The sequence below is a fragment of the Thalassophryne amazonica genome, chromosome 13 (assembly GCF_902500255.1).
Source record: "Thalassophryne amazonica chromosome 13, fThaAma1.1, whole genome shotgun sequence".
Taxonomy (NCBI): domain Eukaryota; kingdom Metazoa; phylum Chordata; class Actinopteri; order Batrachoidiformes; family Batrachoididae; genus Thalassophryne; species Thalassophryne amazonica.
Window position 1 is genome coordinate 30,542,872 of NC_047115.1, and position 22,117 is coordinate 30,564,988.

General features: G+C 43.3%; 1 protein-coding gene across 1 annotated transcript in view; it reads right to left on the reverse strand.

The window, feature by feature from the left end:
* The window catches only part of sorcs3b (sortilin related VPS10 domain containing receptor 3b), a 154,070-nt gene that overhangs the window by 82,589 nt on the left and 49,364 nt on the right, over positions 1 to 22,117 (reverse strand). Inside the window, exon 2 of the mRNA XM_034184870.1 lies at positions 7,118 to 7,185. Within this exon, the coding sequence (XP_034040761.1) occupies positions 7,118 to 7,185 (68 nt within the window). The remainder of the gene's footprint in view (positions 1 to 7,117; positions 7,186 to 22,117) is intronic.

Sequence of the window (22,117 nt, forward strand, 5' to 3'; positions counted from 1 at the left end):
TAATGCACGGCTTCGGGTTGTTTAATCCGCTTATACCATGGTCCCACACAGTGAGCTAACACACAAATATTTATTTAAGTTAACAGAACTTGATAAAAATGCGTAAGTATTTGAGACTATTTTATGCCAGTCTCAAGACATTTTGCCGCCAATGCACTTACCGTGTCTGCAGGCTCGGTAAGCGCCACAGCGGGCCACTAACACCGCCCCACTCTTTGCGTTGTGGAGCTGCGGCCAACTCTAGCAACAGGTCCTGAAACTATGCTCGCTGTTTTGATGTGGAGCGCTCGGCAGCCCGCAAGGATACAACCCTTTTCTTCTTCTTTCCCGTCTTCAATCTTGTCCATTTCGTCCGATGTTAAATCTTTATGCCGTTGCTTTTGCTGTTCTTCTCGTCTGCTCTCCTCCTCTTTCCATTCCTCAAACGTTTTATTTTGGTCAAAAATATTAAAATTCACTTGGAAATCCATGTTTCTGTCATTCACCTGTCAAAACACAGCTGATCTGTGCCAACTGATTTGCACATTGCTATGATGACGACCAGAGCGGAGTGATTATAACAGTGACTTAACTCGCTGAACTACGTGTGCATATACACAAAAGTAATGCACGCCAGTTAGACATGGAATTCTCACTGACCATGGTATAAATGTTTGTAATCATGCCACTCACATATTTCTATCTGGCTTCACCATCTCCAAAATCTTCATATGCATGGGTCACAGTTTGTGCAGAGATAGGCATATTTTGCTGTCAGTTTATGGTGATGAATCACAACGTATGTGTTTAAGTTGTCAAGTGCCTCTTTTGGCTCTCATTTTCCTTATGTGCAGTGGTTGTAAATGGGGCCGCTGGTCCTCAGGACCCAATGTACTACATGTTTTCCATTTTTCCCTGACCTACTCAAGCCAGATCAACTCAGTCAGGGGTGTTCAGCCAATCAACAACTGACAACAATGGACCTTAACTGATTTGGCTCATTATATGCAGTTACAGTAGGGAGAAATCGAAAATGCACATTACTTTGGATCCCAAGGAACAGTACTGGGCAACACTGGTCAAGAGGTTAAGGCAGTGGACTTGAGACCAGATACTCAGTTTGATTCCCTGTCAGGAAAATCACTAAGGACCCTTGGGACAGGTCCTTAATCCAATTTAATCCCAGTATAGGGTTGAGCATGCTGACATCCGTGTGTGAATGGTTGAGTGTGAAGCATCAGTGTAAAGCACAGAACATTCATCAGATGGAAAAGTACTTCAGAAATGCCATACTTTTACCATACACGGTAATCTGTAGAAGGAACATTAAATACCGCTCATGATGCACTGGCAAAAAGCAACATATCTGGAATAAATTTTTTAGTCTGATGCCACATTGCAACAAACAAGCAATCAAAAAGTGACACATAGTAATTTAAGATGAAATTTAAGATACCATGCTTGCTTAAAAAAAAAAAAAAAAGCTGCAGAGAGCGACAGCCAAATGCATCTCCCATCCCGGCCAGCGCTTGTTAATGAAATGGCCTGTTTATACAAAATGGGAAAATTACATCTCCAGCAATATGCAAAAAGACCCAACAGGAACAAACAAACAAAGCTCCTGTAGAGATACATTCACTTCACAGAACCGTCAGTCTCTTACAAGTCCATGTCTCAAATGACAAGGGTAGATGTATTTGTCATCCCAATCTTCATATTTCTCCTGGCAACAAACAGGCAATCCACGGTCTCAGTTCTACCTGAGTGCTTCCAAATGTAATTTCACTGCATAATTGGATAGATACCCAGAGCCTGCTATCATTGTCTGTGCATTAACCTGAATCATTCCATTCACTGTTGACATTGTTTTCAAAGATGCCTGTACACATATGTACCTGTGCTTAAGTATTCCTTTCAGCCGCCACGTCTCTCTTTGGTTGAGCAAGAAAGCGCCTTAAACGATATTATTACATTGTGAAATTTCCTTTGCGAGAAACACAAAGAGACTTGATGTGCACTTAAATAGCTCCAGTGAGTCGCCCACTGATCTTCACGTCGCATTTTGCCACCAACAGCGGCCCGAAGCCATAGTCATAAATCATTTATTGCATTATCACAGAAATCATTTACTCCCATTTACTTTCATAACATTCAAATCTCAGCTTTTCTAATAACCACACTAAGAGCGATCGTACAACCCCGGAGGTACACTCTAATTTACTCGTGGCGCCATTGTTAAGCAGACACCTTGAAGATGGAAGACCTCCTGTACATAATATGGGATTTCAAAACACGTCAAGTCAGGTGTAAATCTTCACGGCGCCTCGAGTGAAACAGATATTAATTTGGAAGTCTCTGCTCGGTGGGCTGATGGTCTCTATTTCATGTGTATTTCAAAACAAAATGAGTTCTCTGCAGGCTATGGAAGAGGTGAGAAAAAAATATCTCAGAAGCAGGATTGTGCTCTATGGTATAATCCTTAATGAATTCCATTTTTATTTATGACCTGACAGGGCACTGTAATTCACCTCTCAATCCATAGAGAATTGAATTATAGTGCTATACAGTAGCGATTGCATGTCAACTGCTCCTAAAACAAAAAGTTTAGGGATAACAATCTATCACAAACTCCATCAGGAAGGTCCTAGGTCACAGAAGAGAAGCACTGATCCAAACAGAGGAACCCAAAGATAAATCTCACAGGTTGACAATCAACAGAAACCAAGATGTGTTCTTTCTTCAAAAACACTGAACTCTTTAGCAGTTTCAAGCAAGGCTCTGACCTGGTCCACGGAATGAAAAAAAGGAAGCAGAAGCAATTGATAAAAATACAAAACCAGAAACTTTATACTCATATTGTTTAAAGTTCTGGTCCAGAAATATTTATCTGAAATATAGGTAATAGGTAAAGCTGTACTGCCTCTGGGTTTTTAAAGATTTAAATCATGAAAATAATTTTCTTTGGCACCACTACAATTTTAATCCTTAGCATTTAAATAAAGGATTCGTAGTATTATAATGTCAATATGATCAAAATTCATGCTTTCTGGAAACAATTTAGAATTTCAACCCCTGATGGGTACAAATTCAAATGATCAGATGCCATGGCATACATTTGGTAGCATCAAACAAGTGGATCAGGTCACAGGTAATCTCAAAACCTCATGCATGTGCACACATGCTTCCTCCTGCAGTTCATCTGCACAATGAAATTTAATGGAAGAGACAATATTTGCCATGGAATTTCCCCCAGATAAATATGTTCTCTTCATTAAAATAAGCAGTAATTTTGAAACATGGTACAAAAATAAGTCTACATAATAATGCTTGGATTTTGGTAGAAATTTCATTTTCTCAGTTTGGTGAAATTTGAAAGACTGTACAGCTTTAATAATTTTTTTGCTCATTATTTTATTAAAAGCTAAAACAGAAGACATCCTGTCATCCTTTGAGTATCATTTACATTTTAGAATGGTGACAGGTGATGGAAGTAAAACTGTGGTCTCTCTCTTTCCAAACAGAGGCGGAAGAAAAAGTTTGCGAACCTTGCGCTATTCCACATCCTACACGTTTTTTCCCCTGGGAGAATTTTCTGATTAAATAATAACACATTGGCAGCAATAATTCATAAAAATAATAATTATTTATTTTATTGCTGTTTGCTATTTTGGCAGTTGATAGAATGGCTTGCAGAGGTGCTGTGCACCTGATTTATCCTATCCATTCACTGGTATGTATAATTTATTTTTCTTTTATTGGTATTAATTATATGTCATTATTAGCTTCTCCCTGATATTTTAAATTCACTGCAATTTAACACTGAATACTTTATTTTGTGGGTTATCATCTGTTTTAACATCTTGTTATTATTACATTGTGTTGTTATTGTGTTGTACCCCAATAGAGCGCTTCGCTCTCAGACTGCAGGCTTTCTTGTAGTTCCTAGGGTTTGTAAGAGTAGAATGGGAGGCAGAGCCTTCAGCTTTCAGGCTCCTCTCCTGTGGAACCAGCTCCCAATTCAGATCAGGGAGACAGACACCCTCTCTACTTTTAAGATTAGGCTTAAAACTTTCCTTTTTGCTAAAGCTTATAGTTAGGGCTGGATCAGGTGACCCTGAACCATCCCTTAGTTATGCTGCTATAGACGTAGACTGCTGGGGGGTTCCCATGATGCACTGTTTCTTTCTCTTTTTGCTCTGTATGCACCACTCTGCATTTAATCATTAGTGATCGATCTCTGCTCCCCTCCACAGCATGTCTTTTTCCTGGTTCTCTCCCTCAGCCCCAACCAGTCCCAGCAGAAGACTGCCCCTCCCTGAGCCTGGTTCTGCTGGAGGTTTCTTCCTGTTAAAAGGGAGTTTTTCCTTCCCACTGTAGCCAAGTGCTTGCTCACAGGGGGTCGTTTTGACCGTTGGGGTTTTACATAATTATTGTATGGCCTTGCCTTACAATATAAAGCGCCTTGGGGCAACTGTTTGTTGTGATTTGGCGCTATATAAAAAAATTGATTGATTGATTGATTGATTATAATGATTTTAGGCATTCGATTGGATGTGTACTGTATGTTGTAAGCCACTGGGAAAGTGTAATAAACTAAACTGAATAAACAAAGAAACAAAATCAGGCTTCTCTATGTAAATAAATAAATAAATAATCTAAAATGATGCCCTTTAAACTCAAAACTAATCTCTACACCATAACAGAAAGGAAATAAAAATATCAAAGCCAAAATGATGGGTTGCACAAGTCACTGCAGCTTCAGTGTAACACCATTAAATTATCACTTTTACAGCCAATTTTCGTCTTTGGGGATGGATAAATGGATGTTTCTAAATCACTAAATATGTCTTGGAATTCATTTACATCACAGAAATACAAACAACATGGTACTGTATTATAAATGTGTCTGGAGGAGGCGAATCTCAAATAACGATCGGCCACAAAATAAGGAAACTAGTGAGGAAAGCCACCAAGAGTGGCAAAAGTGCATTTATTTTAACTTAAAAAACTGTGTGCCATTACTGTTGTAATGTCCAACAGATAACTGAGAATGTTACAGCAGTGACACACGTCTGGAATGTTCACTCAAAGGTGCTTTCAAATATTCAATTTTTCAGTCAAAAGTAACCCAGATTCTATTTTAGTGTACTAAATACTCTGCAAATATGTTGTGTTCATCACTCAGCTGTTAACATTCATGTTCAAATATAACAATTGATAATCAACAGAATTCTTTCCCAAATATACGTATCTGACTGTAAGGCCTTGTAATATTCGTCTGTATTGTCTGGATGGTCAAAGTGCTCAAGAACCCTTCATGTCACAGGTGCTATGGCTGCAAAATAGAATGAATGCAAAGTATGTTTGCAACTACCATAACTACCTCCATTTTCAGAGCCCATAAGAAAATAGACAAACTAATGGCGCATAAAATATCTAAGCTTATAACTCCTTCAGTGTCGTCATTGGTGGCTTCCCTCGCTGGTCTCCTTCTTGCATAGTCAGGTTCTAGTAGAATGAGTCAGATTGCAAAGCATTCATTCTGATTTGCCTAATCAGAAACAGCTGTAGCTATAATAGGAAGCAGATGGTCTTGATAGTAGAACTGTCTCTTCCAGACACATTTACCATAGACACATTTACCATACCATTTACCATCCTGTTTATATTTCTGAATGATGGAGGTAAATTAAGCCCAAGACTTATTTTGCGGCTTGGAAATATTAATATATCCATGCCCTGATTTGTCTCAAAGAAAACTGGCTGTAAAAGTGCTGTTTCGTTCTCGCAATGAACCTTATATTTAGGGAATAACCCTGTTGTGTCTGATGATTTGTAGATGTTCATGCCGGTTATATGGTTGCAGACTTTAATTTTGCGACAGCATGAATGTCCACAAATCATCAGACACAAGAGGGTGCACGGTTTATTTTTCTGTAGGTAATTTGGTCGGCGAGGCTTACCGCCGAGCCAAGGCAGTGTCGCTCCAACATCGGTCAGGACGCGGAGTAATCCATCAAATGTGAAAATCCATCAAATACAAATGGTAAATGGACTGCATTTATATAGCGCTTTTCCATCTGCATCAGATGCTCAAAGCACTTTACAATTATGCCTCACATTCACGCCGATGTCAGGGTGCTGCCATACAAGGCGCCACTACACACCGGGAGCAATAGGGGATTAAAGGCCTTGCCCAAGGGCCCTTAGTGATTTTCCAGTCAGGTGGGGATTTGAACCCATGATCTTCTGGACTCAAGCCCAACACCTTAACCACTAGACCATCGCCTCCCCAAAATCCATCAAACGTGAAACAGTGATTCTGTATCAGAATCCACAACAATACTTTCGTATGGTAGCTTAAATTCACCCATTTCAGCGGCGGCAGTGCTACGCGACTTTCTCTCGCTCCCAGCTAACAGTGCTAACAGCTAGCAGTGCGCGCAGCTGGTGTTCTGTTGAATTGTGTGTCTCATTGCATAAATCGACAGTTCCGTGTCCCGACAATATTGCACATGTGCAATATAATATAATGACATTCAACAAGAATGATATCTCGTCAGAACACCGGTCAAAAAAAGTCAAATATTTTGCCACCGTTACCCCGATATTATACGGTCTGAAATCTCACACGTTTAACCAATCAGATTCGTGGAAAAAATGTAATAGGATTAGAATTATTTTTTCCAATTACTTATGGGCCCCCAAACCCCCTTGAATTAAAGCTACATAAATAAACAAAATAACTTAAGGACCTGACTGTCAAGGATATTCAACATGAAACCCCAACAATATTTAATTGGAAAAGGTTAATAAAAAACTATTTTACTTACTGCTAATATCACCTGGTTAATTTATGAGGTTTTATGAGCCCCAGAGGATAAAGCTGCATCATGAACCATTTCAGTTTGTTTTATTAAAACATGCTTCATATTGGCTCCCAGTCTTGCTTGCTTGTTCATATTCAAGCATGGGGGTTAAAGTTATAAATCATACTCACTGTGTAGTGCACTCTCTGTGAATACATTATTGTTTTAGGGTTCCGCGTTTGCATTTTTAGAAAAGTCACGCAATGACAGCTTAACTTTTCTGTTCAGAAGGCGAGGGCACAATAGCAAAGAAATCAATACAACCTTACCTCCAGAGAGAGCTCTCAGTTACCGCCCCCAGGTTGAAGTCATACAGCTTCGTCAAGATCAGGATCACCTACAAAGTAACAGCAACAGACATATTTAATTAAGTGTCAAAATCTCTAGTAAAAAGCCTGTGGATAAGTGCTTCACAAGCACGCATTACCTGTCGGCGTGTACTGACGTGGAATGAATGCACCACGTCTGGTACGTCTCTTTATTTCTAAATATCGGCGGCATACAGTACGTTATCTTAATGACAAGTGATCTGCAAGTTGTCAAAAGATATCGCTCTGCTGGTGGTAAGATCTGGAAAAAAACATCCACGAGGGCCGTCAAGAGTTGTGTCTGCATCTCATGCGGAATGATACCTACATGACAGCAGAATGTGAACATGGTTGTTCACTGAGCGATGAAATGAAATGCAGAAAGTGGAGCGGCTGACTTGCGCTGCCCTGTCTTTTTTACCGTCAAAATGAGGCGTAATCGCGCAGATAGATGTCACTTGTTTTGCTGATTGGAAGGCGTCCAGCACTTTCTATGTGAATATTTTAGTTCTGTGAGGACGGTTTGGACAATGTGCTTCTGGGAAAACAAAAAAAATGGGGCCAATAAAAGCCTGTCAGCGCGCGTGGGGCAGAGGGAAATGGTGTGCAAATGCATTATTGTCACTCCAATGGCAATATAAATGACTTCCCATGGGGATGCTCATAACTCAGGATGGAAAAGGGTGGTATGGAATTTGAGGCAGGGCACAAAGGGAGGGGCGGTGGGAATGTTGGATAATAACAATCAAGGAACAGAAACATGGCATAATAGGACATTTTTTCCCCCAAAAAGCCCTGAAAAGATAAGTCAAAAGCTCAATTACAGTGAGTTTAAACACATTAACCTTATGGGACCTGTGGAGTGAGTCATTAAATCGAAAATAAAAAGCCACACAAGACTTGGTGGAACAAAGACGTGCCTCTAAGTCTGCTTTGAAAATGTTAAAAACCCAATTGACCCACAATTTAGCCATCAAACAGCTAGTGTTCATGGCTGGGACTATCTGCTACGCAGGTTAATTAACCAATCACACAGAGAGATAAGCATTTGCATAACTAAGTGCACCATGTCTGCAAGGTCCAACACTAAAGTCGGAATCAATTTGGAGCACAGTCTTAGTTAAATGGCTGTGATGTTAGGCTTAATTGGCTGCTTTGAAGAAGAGAGAAAAATGCTCTCAAACTGTTGATTGTTACTTTCGTCAATTCTCTTTCATGACCAACAATGACTCATTGTTGGGGGGATATTATGAAGAGTATGAGGAAAATTAAATCTGCAATTGATTTTATCTGCATCAAACCAAAGGGATCCAGCATTAGTAGACTAACTGAGTGAGCAATACTGAAGCAACAGAATGCTTCGAGTTTTGTTAATGGTCACAGTTTTACGAGTTTCAATCAATAATGCCGATTTGCAAATCCAATTTAATCAAGTACTCAAGAGTTTAGCTGAAGATGTTAGACATTTGCTAAAAATAAGAGTTGATGGCAAAGAGCCTGCCGGCAGCCATGCTTTAATTGTCATTAGTAGCTGTTTTCAACGTCTTTGTGCTGTCGGCTTGCTAACAAAACCCAATCCATTGAAGTGGGTCATTAAAGATTTACCTCAGGGACCAACAGACCAGTGAGGCAGATGCTTGTTTGGATGATTTGTCTGTAAATGGATTTATGGAGAGGACATCGCTGGAGTCTACAGGTTCCTATGTTGTCAACCTTATCAATAGACAGAGTATCTAGAGGGCAAGTAGATAACAAGCAGCAAGTATACAAACAAAAGCTGAAGCCATTATAGATAGCACAGGATCTGTACATCGAGACATGTGACACTTGGTGGAAAGTTTAATCTTATTTGTAGAGCCGGACAATATGATACAAACAGGGAAGCAAAAATGACGATACCTATATATCTACTGATATGTACATAAAAAAAAAGTCAGTGAGTCCGAACATTTTGTTAGGAAATTATTTTCACAAATAAATGTAATTGAGGCTTGATGTGTTACAGTTTAAACATTAACGTGTATAAATCACTATAAATGTAACTACCAACCAACCCACCTTTACCTGGACCAGCAGTTGCCATGATGCCTTGCTCAGCATTTGCATAAAAAGACTTCTTGTCTATTTTGGCCTCACCTACCTGGCAGCATAGTGACCAATTGTCTCTTATCACCCATTCTGTTTGAAAATGAATGGTAGCTGGTCAGTATGCCTCTGACTCTTGTAACTCTTGTAACCAATGTAACCAAGGGGTGATGGGGTCCCAGCCATGGTTCACAGCATTGAAAATAATAAACACCATTTCCAACAAATAAAGTGATTTTCTGCATTGTTTATTTCATAAAATAAAAGTCTTCAAATCAGCAAAAATAACACTGATTCAAGTATATTTGTGAAAGGCTCATATTAGCTGATATTATTGGCCAACCAGTGTATCAGTCGTGCTCTTACAGTGCATCCAGAAAGTAGCCTTATTGCAAAATGAAGTAAATTAATTTTTTCCCTTAAAATTGTACACCCCATACACCATCAAACATCATGAAAAAGGTTTTTGAAATTTTTTGCAAACGTATATATATAAAATCTAAGGGCCCCTTCACACATAATACGATTGAAGCCAACTGGCACATGAAGGAGGAACTGCATGCAAGTCGTGAAAAATTGGAGCCACCTCTAATGCCTCGTACACCTGTCGCTACAACTATTCACACACACAAGTGGCTGAAAGACAGAGAGTGCCCTGTGAGAGCCCATTCGATCCCTCTAGCGGCAGGTGTCGGCCAAATTCCAGTTGACACACACGAACATCCAACACTGCTCACTGGACACTTAAAAAATGTGGTGCCAGTCGCACTGTCAACACAAAAATAGTGAGCATTCAACCACTTTTGAGCTGGCTGTGGAATTTGTCTAAGTGGCCCCACAACTGTAGAGTTGCCAAGCAACACACACGTGGCGTGCCACAGTATCGGCTCCCCTCTCAACACATGTGTCATGCATGTGTATCGCACGTGTTGTGCCCCTCACCCCCCCACAACACATGTGGTGTGCGTGTGTTTCGCACCCCCCGCCCCCTCCACAACACATGTGGGGTGCGTATGTTTCGCAACGAAAACTTCCGCTTCGTCTACATCGTCTAATTTATCTATTTTTAAAATATGTTCATCTCCTTGTTGATTTTAGCCATTTTACGCTCCTGTTATAAGACAGTGTTTGTTGCAGTAGGATACATCATGCCTGCCCAACCGTGCATCCCTCCTGACATCGGCTTGTTGTTTTCGTGGCTCACTCATTCGAGCTGTTTTGCTCTGATTCCCTCTGATTCATACTTATTTGTACTATGTGTGAAGGGGCCCTAAGAAATCACATATACAAAGGCATTCACAAATTTTGCTCAATACTTTGTTGATGCACCTTTGGCAGCAATTACAACATCAAATCTTCTTGAATATGATGCCACAAGCTTGGCACACCCATCTATGGGCAGTTTTGCCCATTCCTCTTTGCAACATCTCTCAAGTTCCATTATGCTGGATGGGGAGCGTCGGTGCACAGCCATTTTCAGATCTCTCCAGAGATGTTCAATCAGATTCAGGTCTGGGCTCTGGCTGGGCCACTCAAGGACATTCACAGAGTTGTCCTGAAGTCACTCCTTTGTTATCTTGGCTGTGTGTTTAGGGTCATTCTCCTGCTGAAAGATGAACTGTTGCCCTAGTCTTAGGTCAAGAGCGCTCTGGAGCAGGTTTTCATCCAGTATGTCTCTGTACATTGCTGCATTCATCTTTCCCTCAATCCTGACTAGTCTCTCAGTTCCTGCCACTGAAAAACATCCACACAGCTTGATGTTGCCACCAACTTGCTTCACTGTAGGGATTGTGCCTGGTTTCCTCCAAACATGACACCTGCCATTCATGCCAAAGAGTTCAATCTTTGTCTCATCAATCAATCAATCAATTCAATCAATTTTTTTATATAGTGCCAAATCACAACAAACAGTTGCCCCAAGGCGCTTTATATTGTAAGGTCATCAGACCAGAGAATTTTGTTTCTCATGGTGTGAGAGTCCTTCAGTCCTTCAGGTGCCTTAGGGTAAACTCCAGGTGGGCTGCCATGTGCCTTTTACTAAGGAGTGGCTTCCGTCTGACCACTGTACCATACAGGCCTAATTGGTAGATTGCTGCAGAGATGGTTGTCCTTCTGAAAGATTCTCTCTCCACAAAGGAATGTTGGAGCTCTGACAGAGTGACCATCGGGTTTTTGGTCACTTCCCTGACTAAGGCCTTTCTTCCCTGATCACTCAGTTTTAACAGGTGACCAGCTCTCAAATGAGTCCTGGTGGATCCGAACTTACAAATTTCTGGATGATGGAGGCCACTGTGCTCACTGGGACCTTCAAAGCAGCGGGAAATGGTTGTGTATCCTTTCCCAAATTTGTGCCTCTAGACGATCCTGTCTCGGGGGTCTACAGACATTTACTTTGACTTCATGCTTGGTTTGTGCTCTGATGTGGACTGTCAACTGTGGGACCTTATATGTAGACAGGTGTGTGTACCTTTCCAAATCACATCAAATCAACTGAATTTACCCCAGTTGGACTCCAATTAAGTTGTAGAAACACCTCAAGGCTGATCAGTGGCTAACAGGATGCACCTGAGCTTAATTTTGTGAATACTTATGTACATATTTTATCACATTGTCATTATGGGGTATTGTGTGTAGAATTTTTGAATTTTGAGGGAAAAATGTATTTCATCCATTTTTGAATAAGGCTGTAACATAACAAAATGTGAAAAAAGTGAAGTGCTATAATAATAATAATAATAATAATAATAATAATAATAATAATACATTACATTACATTATTTGGAGATCACAAACATTATTAAAACAAAACAACATAATATCAAGTGATAGACTGCAGTTAGAGGTCAAATGCCAGTTTGAACATGTTGGGAAAGTGTAAGTACACGGACCCACAACAGGGGGCGCAAATGAATGGACAATGGAATAGGTCAAATAACAACACTTTACTGTTGCGAACGTGCACAACAAACACAACAGATTACACAATAGATCAGAGGTCAAATCACAAGGTGTCGTGTGGGCAGGCTCGAAGATAGGAGACGCCTGTCCAAAGCAGAACCGGAACCACACGATTTCCTCCGCCACCAGACCCCGGGAATACTGGAGCCGCCAAGTCCCGAACTCCCAGGTGGCCACTGCCTCCGCGTGTCGGACCTGGTACTGCTGGCGAGGAACAAAAACACAATTAAACGTGGGTGCGTCTGCACCCAGCAATCTGCACGGCAGGGAAGCTACCTCCACCTCTCGTTGGAGAAAAAGTCTGTTATCACTCACAAAAATCACAAAAAGGGCTTTCTATCAAGCAGTCAGGCTGAGGATATTACCTTTCAGGTAGAACGATATCTCGGCAAAGAGGTGGAGATGACGTCTTGCTGATATACCGATGCAGATCAGATGAGTGGTGACAGCTGTCACAGGTGATGAGTGTCAGCTGTCACCCCGGCTGCTCCTGTGAGGCGGCAGCACCCTCTGGTGCCTGGAGCCCGCACTCCAGGCAGGGTGCCCTCTGGTGGTGGTGGGCCAGCAGTACCTCCTCTTCAGCGGCCCACACAACAGAACAGATGGGTTTTGAGTTTGATTGTCTGTGAATGCTTTCCGGATGCACTGTATAATCAACTGTAAAATGTTTGACTGTGAGAAATCTACACTCCAGTGTTTGTTGTGTGATTTAACACTAACATTGCAAACCTCTGCAGCATGGTGGATTAGTGGTTGCAGCTTCCTACGTCTTGTTGGTTGGGGCCAATCTCTCACCGCCACAACCTTGGCCGGATCAGGGGTGACGGAGTTAGAGGAGATGATAAACCCCAGGAAGGACAAAGAAGTGCGGTGAAACTCGCACTTCTCGCCCTTCACAAACAGTCGGTTCTCTAACAACCGCTGCAGGACCTGACGTACATGCTGGACATGGGTCTCAGGATCCGGAGAAAAGATGAGAATATCGTCCAGATATACGAAGACGAATCGGTGCAGGAAGTCCCGCAAGAGTCGTTAACCAAGGCTTGGAACATCGCAGGGGCGTTAGTGAGGCCGAACGACATGACCAGGTACTCAAAGTGACCTAACGGGGTGTTAAATGCCGTCTTCCATTCGTCTCCCTTCCGGATCCGAACCAGGTGATACGCATTCCTAAGATCCAGCTTAGTAAAGATTTTGGCTCCATGCAGGGGGGTGAACACGGAATCCAACAACTGCAACGGGTATCGGTTGCGAACCGTAATCTCATTCAGCCCCCTGTAATCAATGCATGAACGGAGTCTGCCATCCTTCTTGCCCACAAAAAAGAAACCTGCACCCATCGGGGAGGTGGAGTTCCGTATCAGCCCGGCAGCTAATGAGTCCCGGATGTAGGTCTCCATTGATTCGCGCTCAGGTTGTACAGCCTGCTGGACGGGAACTCAACGCCTGGAATCAGATCAATGGCACAATCGTACAGACGGTGCGGGGGAAGGGTGAGTGCCAGATCCTTGCTGAAGACATCAGCAAGATCGTGGTACTCAACCGGCACCGCCGTCAGATTGGGATGGACTTTGACCTCCTCCTTAGCATGTAAACCGGGAGGAACCGAGGATCCTAAACACGCCCGATGGCAGGTTTCACTCCACTGAACCACCACCCCAGACGGCCAATCAATCCGGGGATTGTGTTTCAACATCCACGGGAAACCCAAAATCACGCGGGAGGTAGAAGGAGTCACAAAAAACTCGATCTCCTCCCGATGATTCCCAGACACCACCAGAGTTACAGGTTGTGTCTTGTGCGTGATTAAAGGGAGAAGGGTGCCATCTAGTGCCCGCACCTGCAATGGCAAAGGAAGCGCCACCAGAGGGAGCCCTACCTCCCTTGCCCATCTGCTATCCAGCAGATTCCCTTCTGACCCCGTGTCCACCAGTGCTGGGGCTTGAAGGGTTAAATCCCCACTCAGGATTGTAACTGGGAGTCGTGTGGCAATATGTGTGTGTCCCACGTGAATGTTATGACCCCCCCTTAGCCCACTCTCTAAGGGCGGGTGTTGTCGTTTTGGCCGTTTGGGGCAGTTTTTCTGTATGTGCTCTTTTGAGCTGCAGAGAAAACACTCCCCGCGGACCAGCCTCCTCATTCTGTCAGCTGTTCTCATTTTGGCCCTGTGCGTTTCCCTAGCAACGTCAGCAGGGGGAGCTGTTGCTCCACGGAGTGCTGTGGAGCGTAGGGAGGGCGGAACCTTTTCGAACCCGGAAGGGAGAGGGACGACGCGTGCCCGGCCACGTCCTTCGTCTCGCTCCCGACGGCGTTCCTCCAACCGATTGTCTAACCGTATAACGAGATCGATAAGCCCATCTAAATCCTGCGGTTCTTCCTTAGATACCAGGTGCTCCTTCAGGACCGACAACAGTCCGTTTATGAAGGTGGCGCGGAGCGCAACGTTATTCCAGCCGGACCTCGCAGCCGCGATGCGGAAGTCGACTGAATATTCGGCTGCGCGCCGGTGCCCCTGTCGCATTGACAGCAGCACTGTTGAAGTGGTCTCTCCTCTTTTAGGGTGATCAAACACTGTTCTGAACTCCCTCACAAACCCAGTATAAGAGGTAAGGAGCCGTGAGTTGTGCTCCCAAAGCGCTGTAGCCCAAGCGCGTGCCTCACCACGAAGCAAGTTAATAACATAAGCCACCTTGCTGGCATCAGACGCGTACATCACAGGTCATTGTGCAAAGACGAGCGAACACTGCATCAGAAAGTCTGCGCACGTCTCCACACAACCCCCGTATGGCTCTGGGGGACTTATGTATGCTTCAGGGGATGGTGGGGGGTTTCGTTGAATGACCAGTGGAACGTTAATATCGGGCACATGGTCGGCAGGAGGAGCAACAGCAGCAGCGCTCTGATTGCGCGCTTCCACCTGTGCGGTGAGAGCCTCCATCCTGCGAAAGGATGACGTTTTGCTCAGTCATCAAATCCAGCCGAGCGGTAAAGGCAGTGAGGATTTGCTGCAACTCACCGAGCACGTCTCCTGCAGACGCCTGTGCACCCTGCTCTTCCATTGGCTGTCCAACAGATGGGTGACGCCCCTCGGGATCCATGACGCTGGCCGAGATATCCTGTTGGGGAAAGTGTAGTGACACAGACCCACAACAGGGGGCGCAAATGAATGGACAATGAAAGAGTCAAATATGAACACTTTACTGTTGTGAATGAGCACAACACAGAGGAATGTGAAATTTAACAGACAGTCAATCACAAGGGTGACGTGTGGGCAGGCTCGAGGATAGAAGACGTCTGTCCTGAGATGAAAAAAAAAAAAAATCCATCTATTTCATATCCACCAAAGATTTGTTCCTCTGGCTCCCCGTTTCTTTTCATAATGTTTTAGAAAGGTGAGTAAACTCAAACCATTCAACTCCACGATCATTTACTTATGTACCAAATCACAGCAACTAATTATGGAAACAAAAGAAAATAACCTCATGAATGATAATTGAATGAACTGCTTCAAGCAGGTAATCAGAATCAACAATGACAACAGCAAAATAACAATGAATGTTATTCCTTAAGGAAAAGCCATGATTGATGGCTTGTGGCAGAGTATGTAAATTGTCCAGAAATATGAACAAATCAAAGAATTATTTAATGTGTCTTTTAATTGAACAGAAAAGTTGGCTTTGCATAATTATGATCCATTTTACACAGAGTAAGGCAAGGGTGTCCCACTCATAGGCATCATCACAGCCACACAATCATAGAAACATGATTTCATCCCCCACATATTTTACCACCACTTCTGATTTCATTAGCACAGGTATTTTAAAACATGTTGACAGGGTGCTGTGTCTTCTTTCCAAAATGGTGATTTAATGAGAAAAGTCAAAATTATTGTGAACAGATACTCCTGTCTCAGTTGGGACAGGTAATAAAATTACATAAAATCTCATAAGTCTTGATACTAATACTTCACAATAACAAGATGGGCCAGTGGCAGTCCTAAGACACTTACTGTGAAAGTCACAGTGTGGGATTAGATCAAGGATTGGCTCTGGGCCCTGGCTTATGTGCAGTGGCGATGGACAAGTTGACAGACGAGATCAGACAGGCTTCTCCATGGAATATAATGATTCCAGATGACATTGTGAGCTGTAGTCAGAGTAGGGAACAGGTTGGGATATGGCTGGAGAAGCGGAGATGCACTTTGGAATGCAAGTGAATGAATCAAGAAATAAGAAGGAGCATGGTTTGGAGACAAAGTCAGAGAGGTGACAATGACAACATTTGCGGATTGACCCAGGGTATATAGGGAGAAGGATGCTCAGGATGAATCCACCAAGCAGGAGACACAAAGGTGTGTTGTAGAGGTTTATGGATGTGCTGACTGAGGACATGTAGATGATTTGGTGTGACGACTCAAAATGGGAGAAAAGGAAGAAGAAGACAAACACTGACTGCTGAATCTTCTTGCATTAATTCCATGCAAGGTTACAGTAGTGTTCAGAATAACAGTAGTGCTATGTGACTAAAAAGATGAATCCAGGTTTTGAGTATATTTCTTATTGTTACATGGGAAACAAGGTACCAGTAGATTCAGTAGATTGTCACAAATCCAACAAGACCAAGCATTCATGATATGCACACTCTTAAGGCTATGAAATTGGGCTATTAGTAAAAAAAAAAAAAAAAAAGTAGAAAAGGGGGGTGTTCACAATAATAGTAGCATCTGCTGTTGATGCTACAAACTCAAAACTATTATGTTCAAACTGCTTTTTAGCAATCCAGTGAATCACTAAACTAGTATTTAGTTGTGTAACCACAGTTTTTCATGATTTCATCACATCTGCGAGGCATTATTTTGTTGGTTTGGATCCAAGATTTTGCTCGTTTACTAGTGTGCTTGGGGTCATTGTCTTGTTGAAACACCCATTTCAAGGGCATGTCCTCTTCAGCATAAGGCAACATGACCTCTTCAAGTATTTTGACATATCCAAACTGATCCATGATACCTGGTATGCGATATATAGGCTCAACACCATAGTAGGAGAAACATGCCCATATCATGATGCTTGCACCACCATGCTTCACTGTCTTTACTGTGAACTGTGGCTTGAATTCAGAGTTTGGGGGTCGTCTCACAAACTGTCTGTGGCCCTTGGACCCAAAAAGAACAATTTTACTCTCATCAGTCCACAAAATATTCCTTCATTTATCTTTAGGCCACTTGATGTGTTCTTTGGCAAATTGTAACCTCTTCTGCACATCTTTTATTTAACAGAGGGACTTTGCGGGGGATTCTTGCACATAAATTAGCTTGACACAGTTGTCTTCTAACTGTCTCAGCACTTACAGGTAACTCCAGACTGTCTTTGATCATCCTGGAGCTGATCAATGGGTGCGCCTTTGCCATTCTGGTTATTCTTCTATCCATTTTGATGGTTGTTTTCCGTTTTCTTCCACACATCTCTGTTTTTTTTTTTTTTTTTGTCCATTTTAATGCATTGGAGATCATTGTAGATGAACAGCCTATAATTTTTTGCACCTGCGTATAAGATTTCCCCTCTCCAATCAACTTTTTAATCAAACTACGCTGTTCTTCTGAACAATGTCTTGAACGTCCCATTTTCCTCAGGCTTTCAAAGAGAAAAGCATGTTCAACAGGTGCTGGCTTCATCCTTAAATAGGGGACACCTGATTCACACCTGTTTGTTCCACAAAATTGATGAACTCACTGACTGAATGCCACACTACTATTATTGTGAACACCCCCTTTTCTACTTTTTTTTTTTACTAATAGCCCAATTTCATAGCTTTAAGAGTGTGCATATCATGAATGCTTGGTCTTGTTGGATTTGTGAGAATCTACTGAATCTACTGGTACCTTGTTTCCCATGTAACAATAAGAAATATACTCAAAACCTGGATTAATCTTTTTAGTCACATAGCACTACTATTATTCTGAACATTACTGTACATTTATGTCCACTATACAAACTGCTGGACATTATGGACAATGACAGTCACACTCTGCACACCATCATCAGCAACTCAAGGAGCCTGTTCAACCACAGACTGCTCCTTCCCAAGTGCAGGACCAACAGACTCAAAAACTCTTGTCCCTCAGGACATCAGACTGTACAACTCCTCAGTTGGGATGAGTAGTAACAGGAAGACAGGGGACGGGAAGGAGAGGAACAGTTGTAGCAAGTAAGGCAGTATTTCTGGTATTTATATTTGCATTTACATTTTGCAAATTGCCTCTTACTTCTGATACACTGTGTGCTTCTATACAGTGCTGCTGGAACCTCAGTTTCCCTGGGGGAGTCTTCCCAAGGGATCAGTAAAGTTCTGTCTAATCTAATCTAATCTAATCTAGATATTTAATTTTTTTTTACAAAGAAAACAATTATTTCCCCCAAAATGATGTCATCCCTATTACTATTGTTTTTAGGATCATGCATAGATAACCACCAGTGGCAGGCTGTGAATTTTTCACCTGGGCTTTCAGTGCCATCCTCCCGCAATGAACTGTCTTAAACAGCTTTGTTGTTGTCATTCTGCAGAACCACTTCATATTCACAGTGACAGCAATTTTTATTGCATGGAATAAAATTATTTAAAACAAGTCTCAAAACCCATGAGACTTACAGCTGCTATAATGCAGATTACGCATGACACAGCCTCACAAACAAACACAGATATATATCCCAAATCACTGTCAATGCCACAAAAAACAAGAGAAAAACTCCCAACAGCCACAGTGTCATAAAAACAAATAACACAATCATAACTAAATCGATTCCAGCTAAGCTGCTGTGTATCACGTGTGTCATGTGCACACAATATAGTCCTGTTTCCTTTAGAGATTTGCACAAAAGTTAAGTGATATTTTCAGTATGCTGACCAAATATAATAACTAAATGTCAGAATTTTCATTGAGTGATGGGAAGCGACTGCTGAGCTTTGCCCTTTCATGATAACTGTCATCCCAGCAAAGCTCTTGCAAGAACTGTAATTCTAATCATTTCAACAGACATGGTCACTGATGGGTAATTCCGGCTAAATATTGCCATTTCTTTGTGTTTTCAAATCAATATTGCCATAATGTTATGTCGTATAAGGTTTAACAAGCTCTCCATCTCGTACTCCATCCACACGCATGTGCCATGTATTTTACAATGTCATGTGACTGTTTTTGTACATTATAATACACCATTATAATAGTGGAAAATGTCTTTCCATTGCAGTTCTGCAAAATATGGCTTTTCTCAAATTGCCGTTAAAATGTTTTTGAGATATTTGAGAGTTTGCTTGAAATACCCGTGTTTCTATTAACTGTATTTACAATTCACTACTTCAAAACTGTGCAATTTGTAGGGTAACCTGCCTTCGGACACATAGCCAGACCACAGATCACTCTCACACGTGACATTCACACCAGCAGCAACCATCTAAAGCAAACAACATTCAACATCACAAATCAAGGTACATTAACATGACATAAAATTACCAAAACAGCTCATGACTTGAAAACAAAATCCTCTCTTCTTCCTTTACAAAAAGGTTAAAAAGACAGTTGTATAGTACAGTTCAGGTTTACAAATCTAGCATGGCTCCGAACGCCATATCGGTTGATTCCAAATAACTGGCATTCCCAGCAATCCAGTTCTGTAAACCAGGAATGCTGCTCATAGTTCCTGGATTCAAAGGGCTGAATAAATATTTTCTTTGTCTGTGACAAGGCTGCTAAGTGCAGGTTCGCCATCCCTTCCTCACAACATCCAGCTTTTCCTGGAAGATCCTTCAAATGGTAAAGGGACTGCATTTTATATAGCACTTTTCCATCTGCATCAGACATTCAAAGTGCTTTACAATAATGCCTCGCATTCACCCCAATGTCAGGGTGCTGCCATACAAAGTGCTCACGACACACCGGGAGCAATAGGGGATTAAAGACCTTGCCTAAGGGCCCTTTTCCAATCAGGCTGGGATCTGAACCAAGGATCTTCTGGTCTCAAGCCCAATACCTAGACCATCACCTCCCTTTCAAGTAAAACTTTGTTTTTTTTCCCCCACAAATCTTTCACTAAATTACTGTATTTCTTCAGCTGTTGCGCAAAAAAAAAAAAAAAAAAAGAAGAAATATTTGACAACAACAAAAAAGCAAACAATGAAAGGGGTGTTGATACCACTATGATTGTACGACATCCAAAAAGAAAGTGCTCTGATTATTGTGAGATAAAAAGGGACACTGTTGTATCAAAGCTGTAAAGGAGGCAACTGACACATTTCAAGTTCAAGACGTAGGTTGAGGTTAAGCTTAGGGTTTGGTTTGTGCATGAACAGTGATGCTGGGTAGTGGGTGCCATGCTAATAGCAATTTGTAGTATGTGTTGTGTGGGCCGCCCGAAGAGGAGGTACTGCTGGCCAACACCAGAGGGCGCCCAACCCTGATTGCCAGTTTATTGTTGAAGTGGATGCCTCTGACTCGGGGATAGGAGCCGTGCTGTCCCAGAGTGGGGAGTCCGATAAGGTACTCCATCCTTGTGCCTACTATTCCCGCAGGTTGACCCCGGCTGAAAGGAACTATGACGTCGGCAATCGGGAACTTCTGGCGGTGAAAGAGGCTCTTGAGGAGTGGAGACACCTTCTGGAGGGAGCCTCGGTTCCCTTCACGGTTTTCACGGACCATCGGAACCTGGAATACATCCGGACCGCCAAGCGTCTGAACTCCAGGCAAGCCTGTTGGTCACTGTTCTTTGGTCGGTTTGACTTCCAGATCACGTATCGCCCCGGGACTAAAAACCAACGGTCCGATGCGCTGTTCCGGGTGCATGAAGAGGAAGTCAGGCCAGAGCTGTCGGATCCACCGGACACCATCATCCCTGAGTCCACTGTCGTCGCAACCCTCATCTGGGACATGGAGAAGACTGTCCGGGAGGCCCTGACACGACACCCGGACCCCGGAGATGGACCTAAGAACTGGCTGTACGTCCCACCGGAGGCCAGGGCTGCGGTCTTGGACTTCTGTCACGGTTCGAAGCTCTCCTGTCACCCAGGGGTGCGTAGAACCGTGGCAGTCGTCCAGCAGCGCTTCTGGTGGGTGTCGATGGAGACCGATGTCCGGGAGTACGTCCAGGCCTGCACCACCTGTGCCAGGGGCAAGGCTGATCATAAGAAGGCCCAAGGACTCCTCCAGCCGCTGCCGGTGCCTCGTCGCCCCTGGTCCCACATAGGCCTGGACTTCGTCACGGGTCTCCCTGTGTCCCAGGGTATGACAACCATCCTGACGATAGTGGACCGGTTCTCCAAGGCGGCCCACTTCGTGGCCCTCCCGAAGCTCCCGACGGCCCAGGAGACTGCAGACCTCCTGGTCCACCATGTCGTGCGTCTGCATGGTATCCCCACGAACGTAGTCTTGGATCGTGGTCCCCCCCTGTAGGGAACTGGGGGCCACCATGAGCCTCTCGTCCGGGTACCACCCTCAAACCAATGGACAGGCAGAGCGGACGAACCAAGACCTGGAGCAAACTCTGCGGTGTGTCACCTCCGCACACCTGACGGACTGGAGTCAACATCTGGCCTTGATCGAGTACGCCCATAACAGTCAGGTCTTGTCTGCCACCGGCCTCTCCCCCTTTGAGGCGTGTTTGGGGTACCAGCCCCCATTGTTTCCAGCCGTGGGGGGAGAGGTTGAGGTCCCCTCAGTCCAGGCCCACCTCAGGAGATGCCGTCGGGTATGGCTCACTGTCCGCTCTGCCCTTCTGACAGCCCGGACGAGGGCTAAGGACCATGCAGACCGCCGGCGTTCCCCAGCCCCTGCATACCAGCCCGGGCAGGAGGTTTGGCTGTCAACTAAGGACATCCCTCTGCAGGTGGACTCCCATAAACTGAAGGACAGATACATCGGACCTTTTCCTA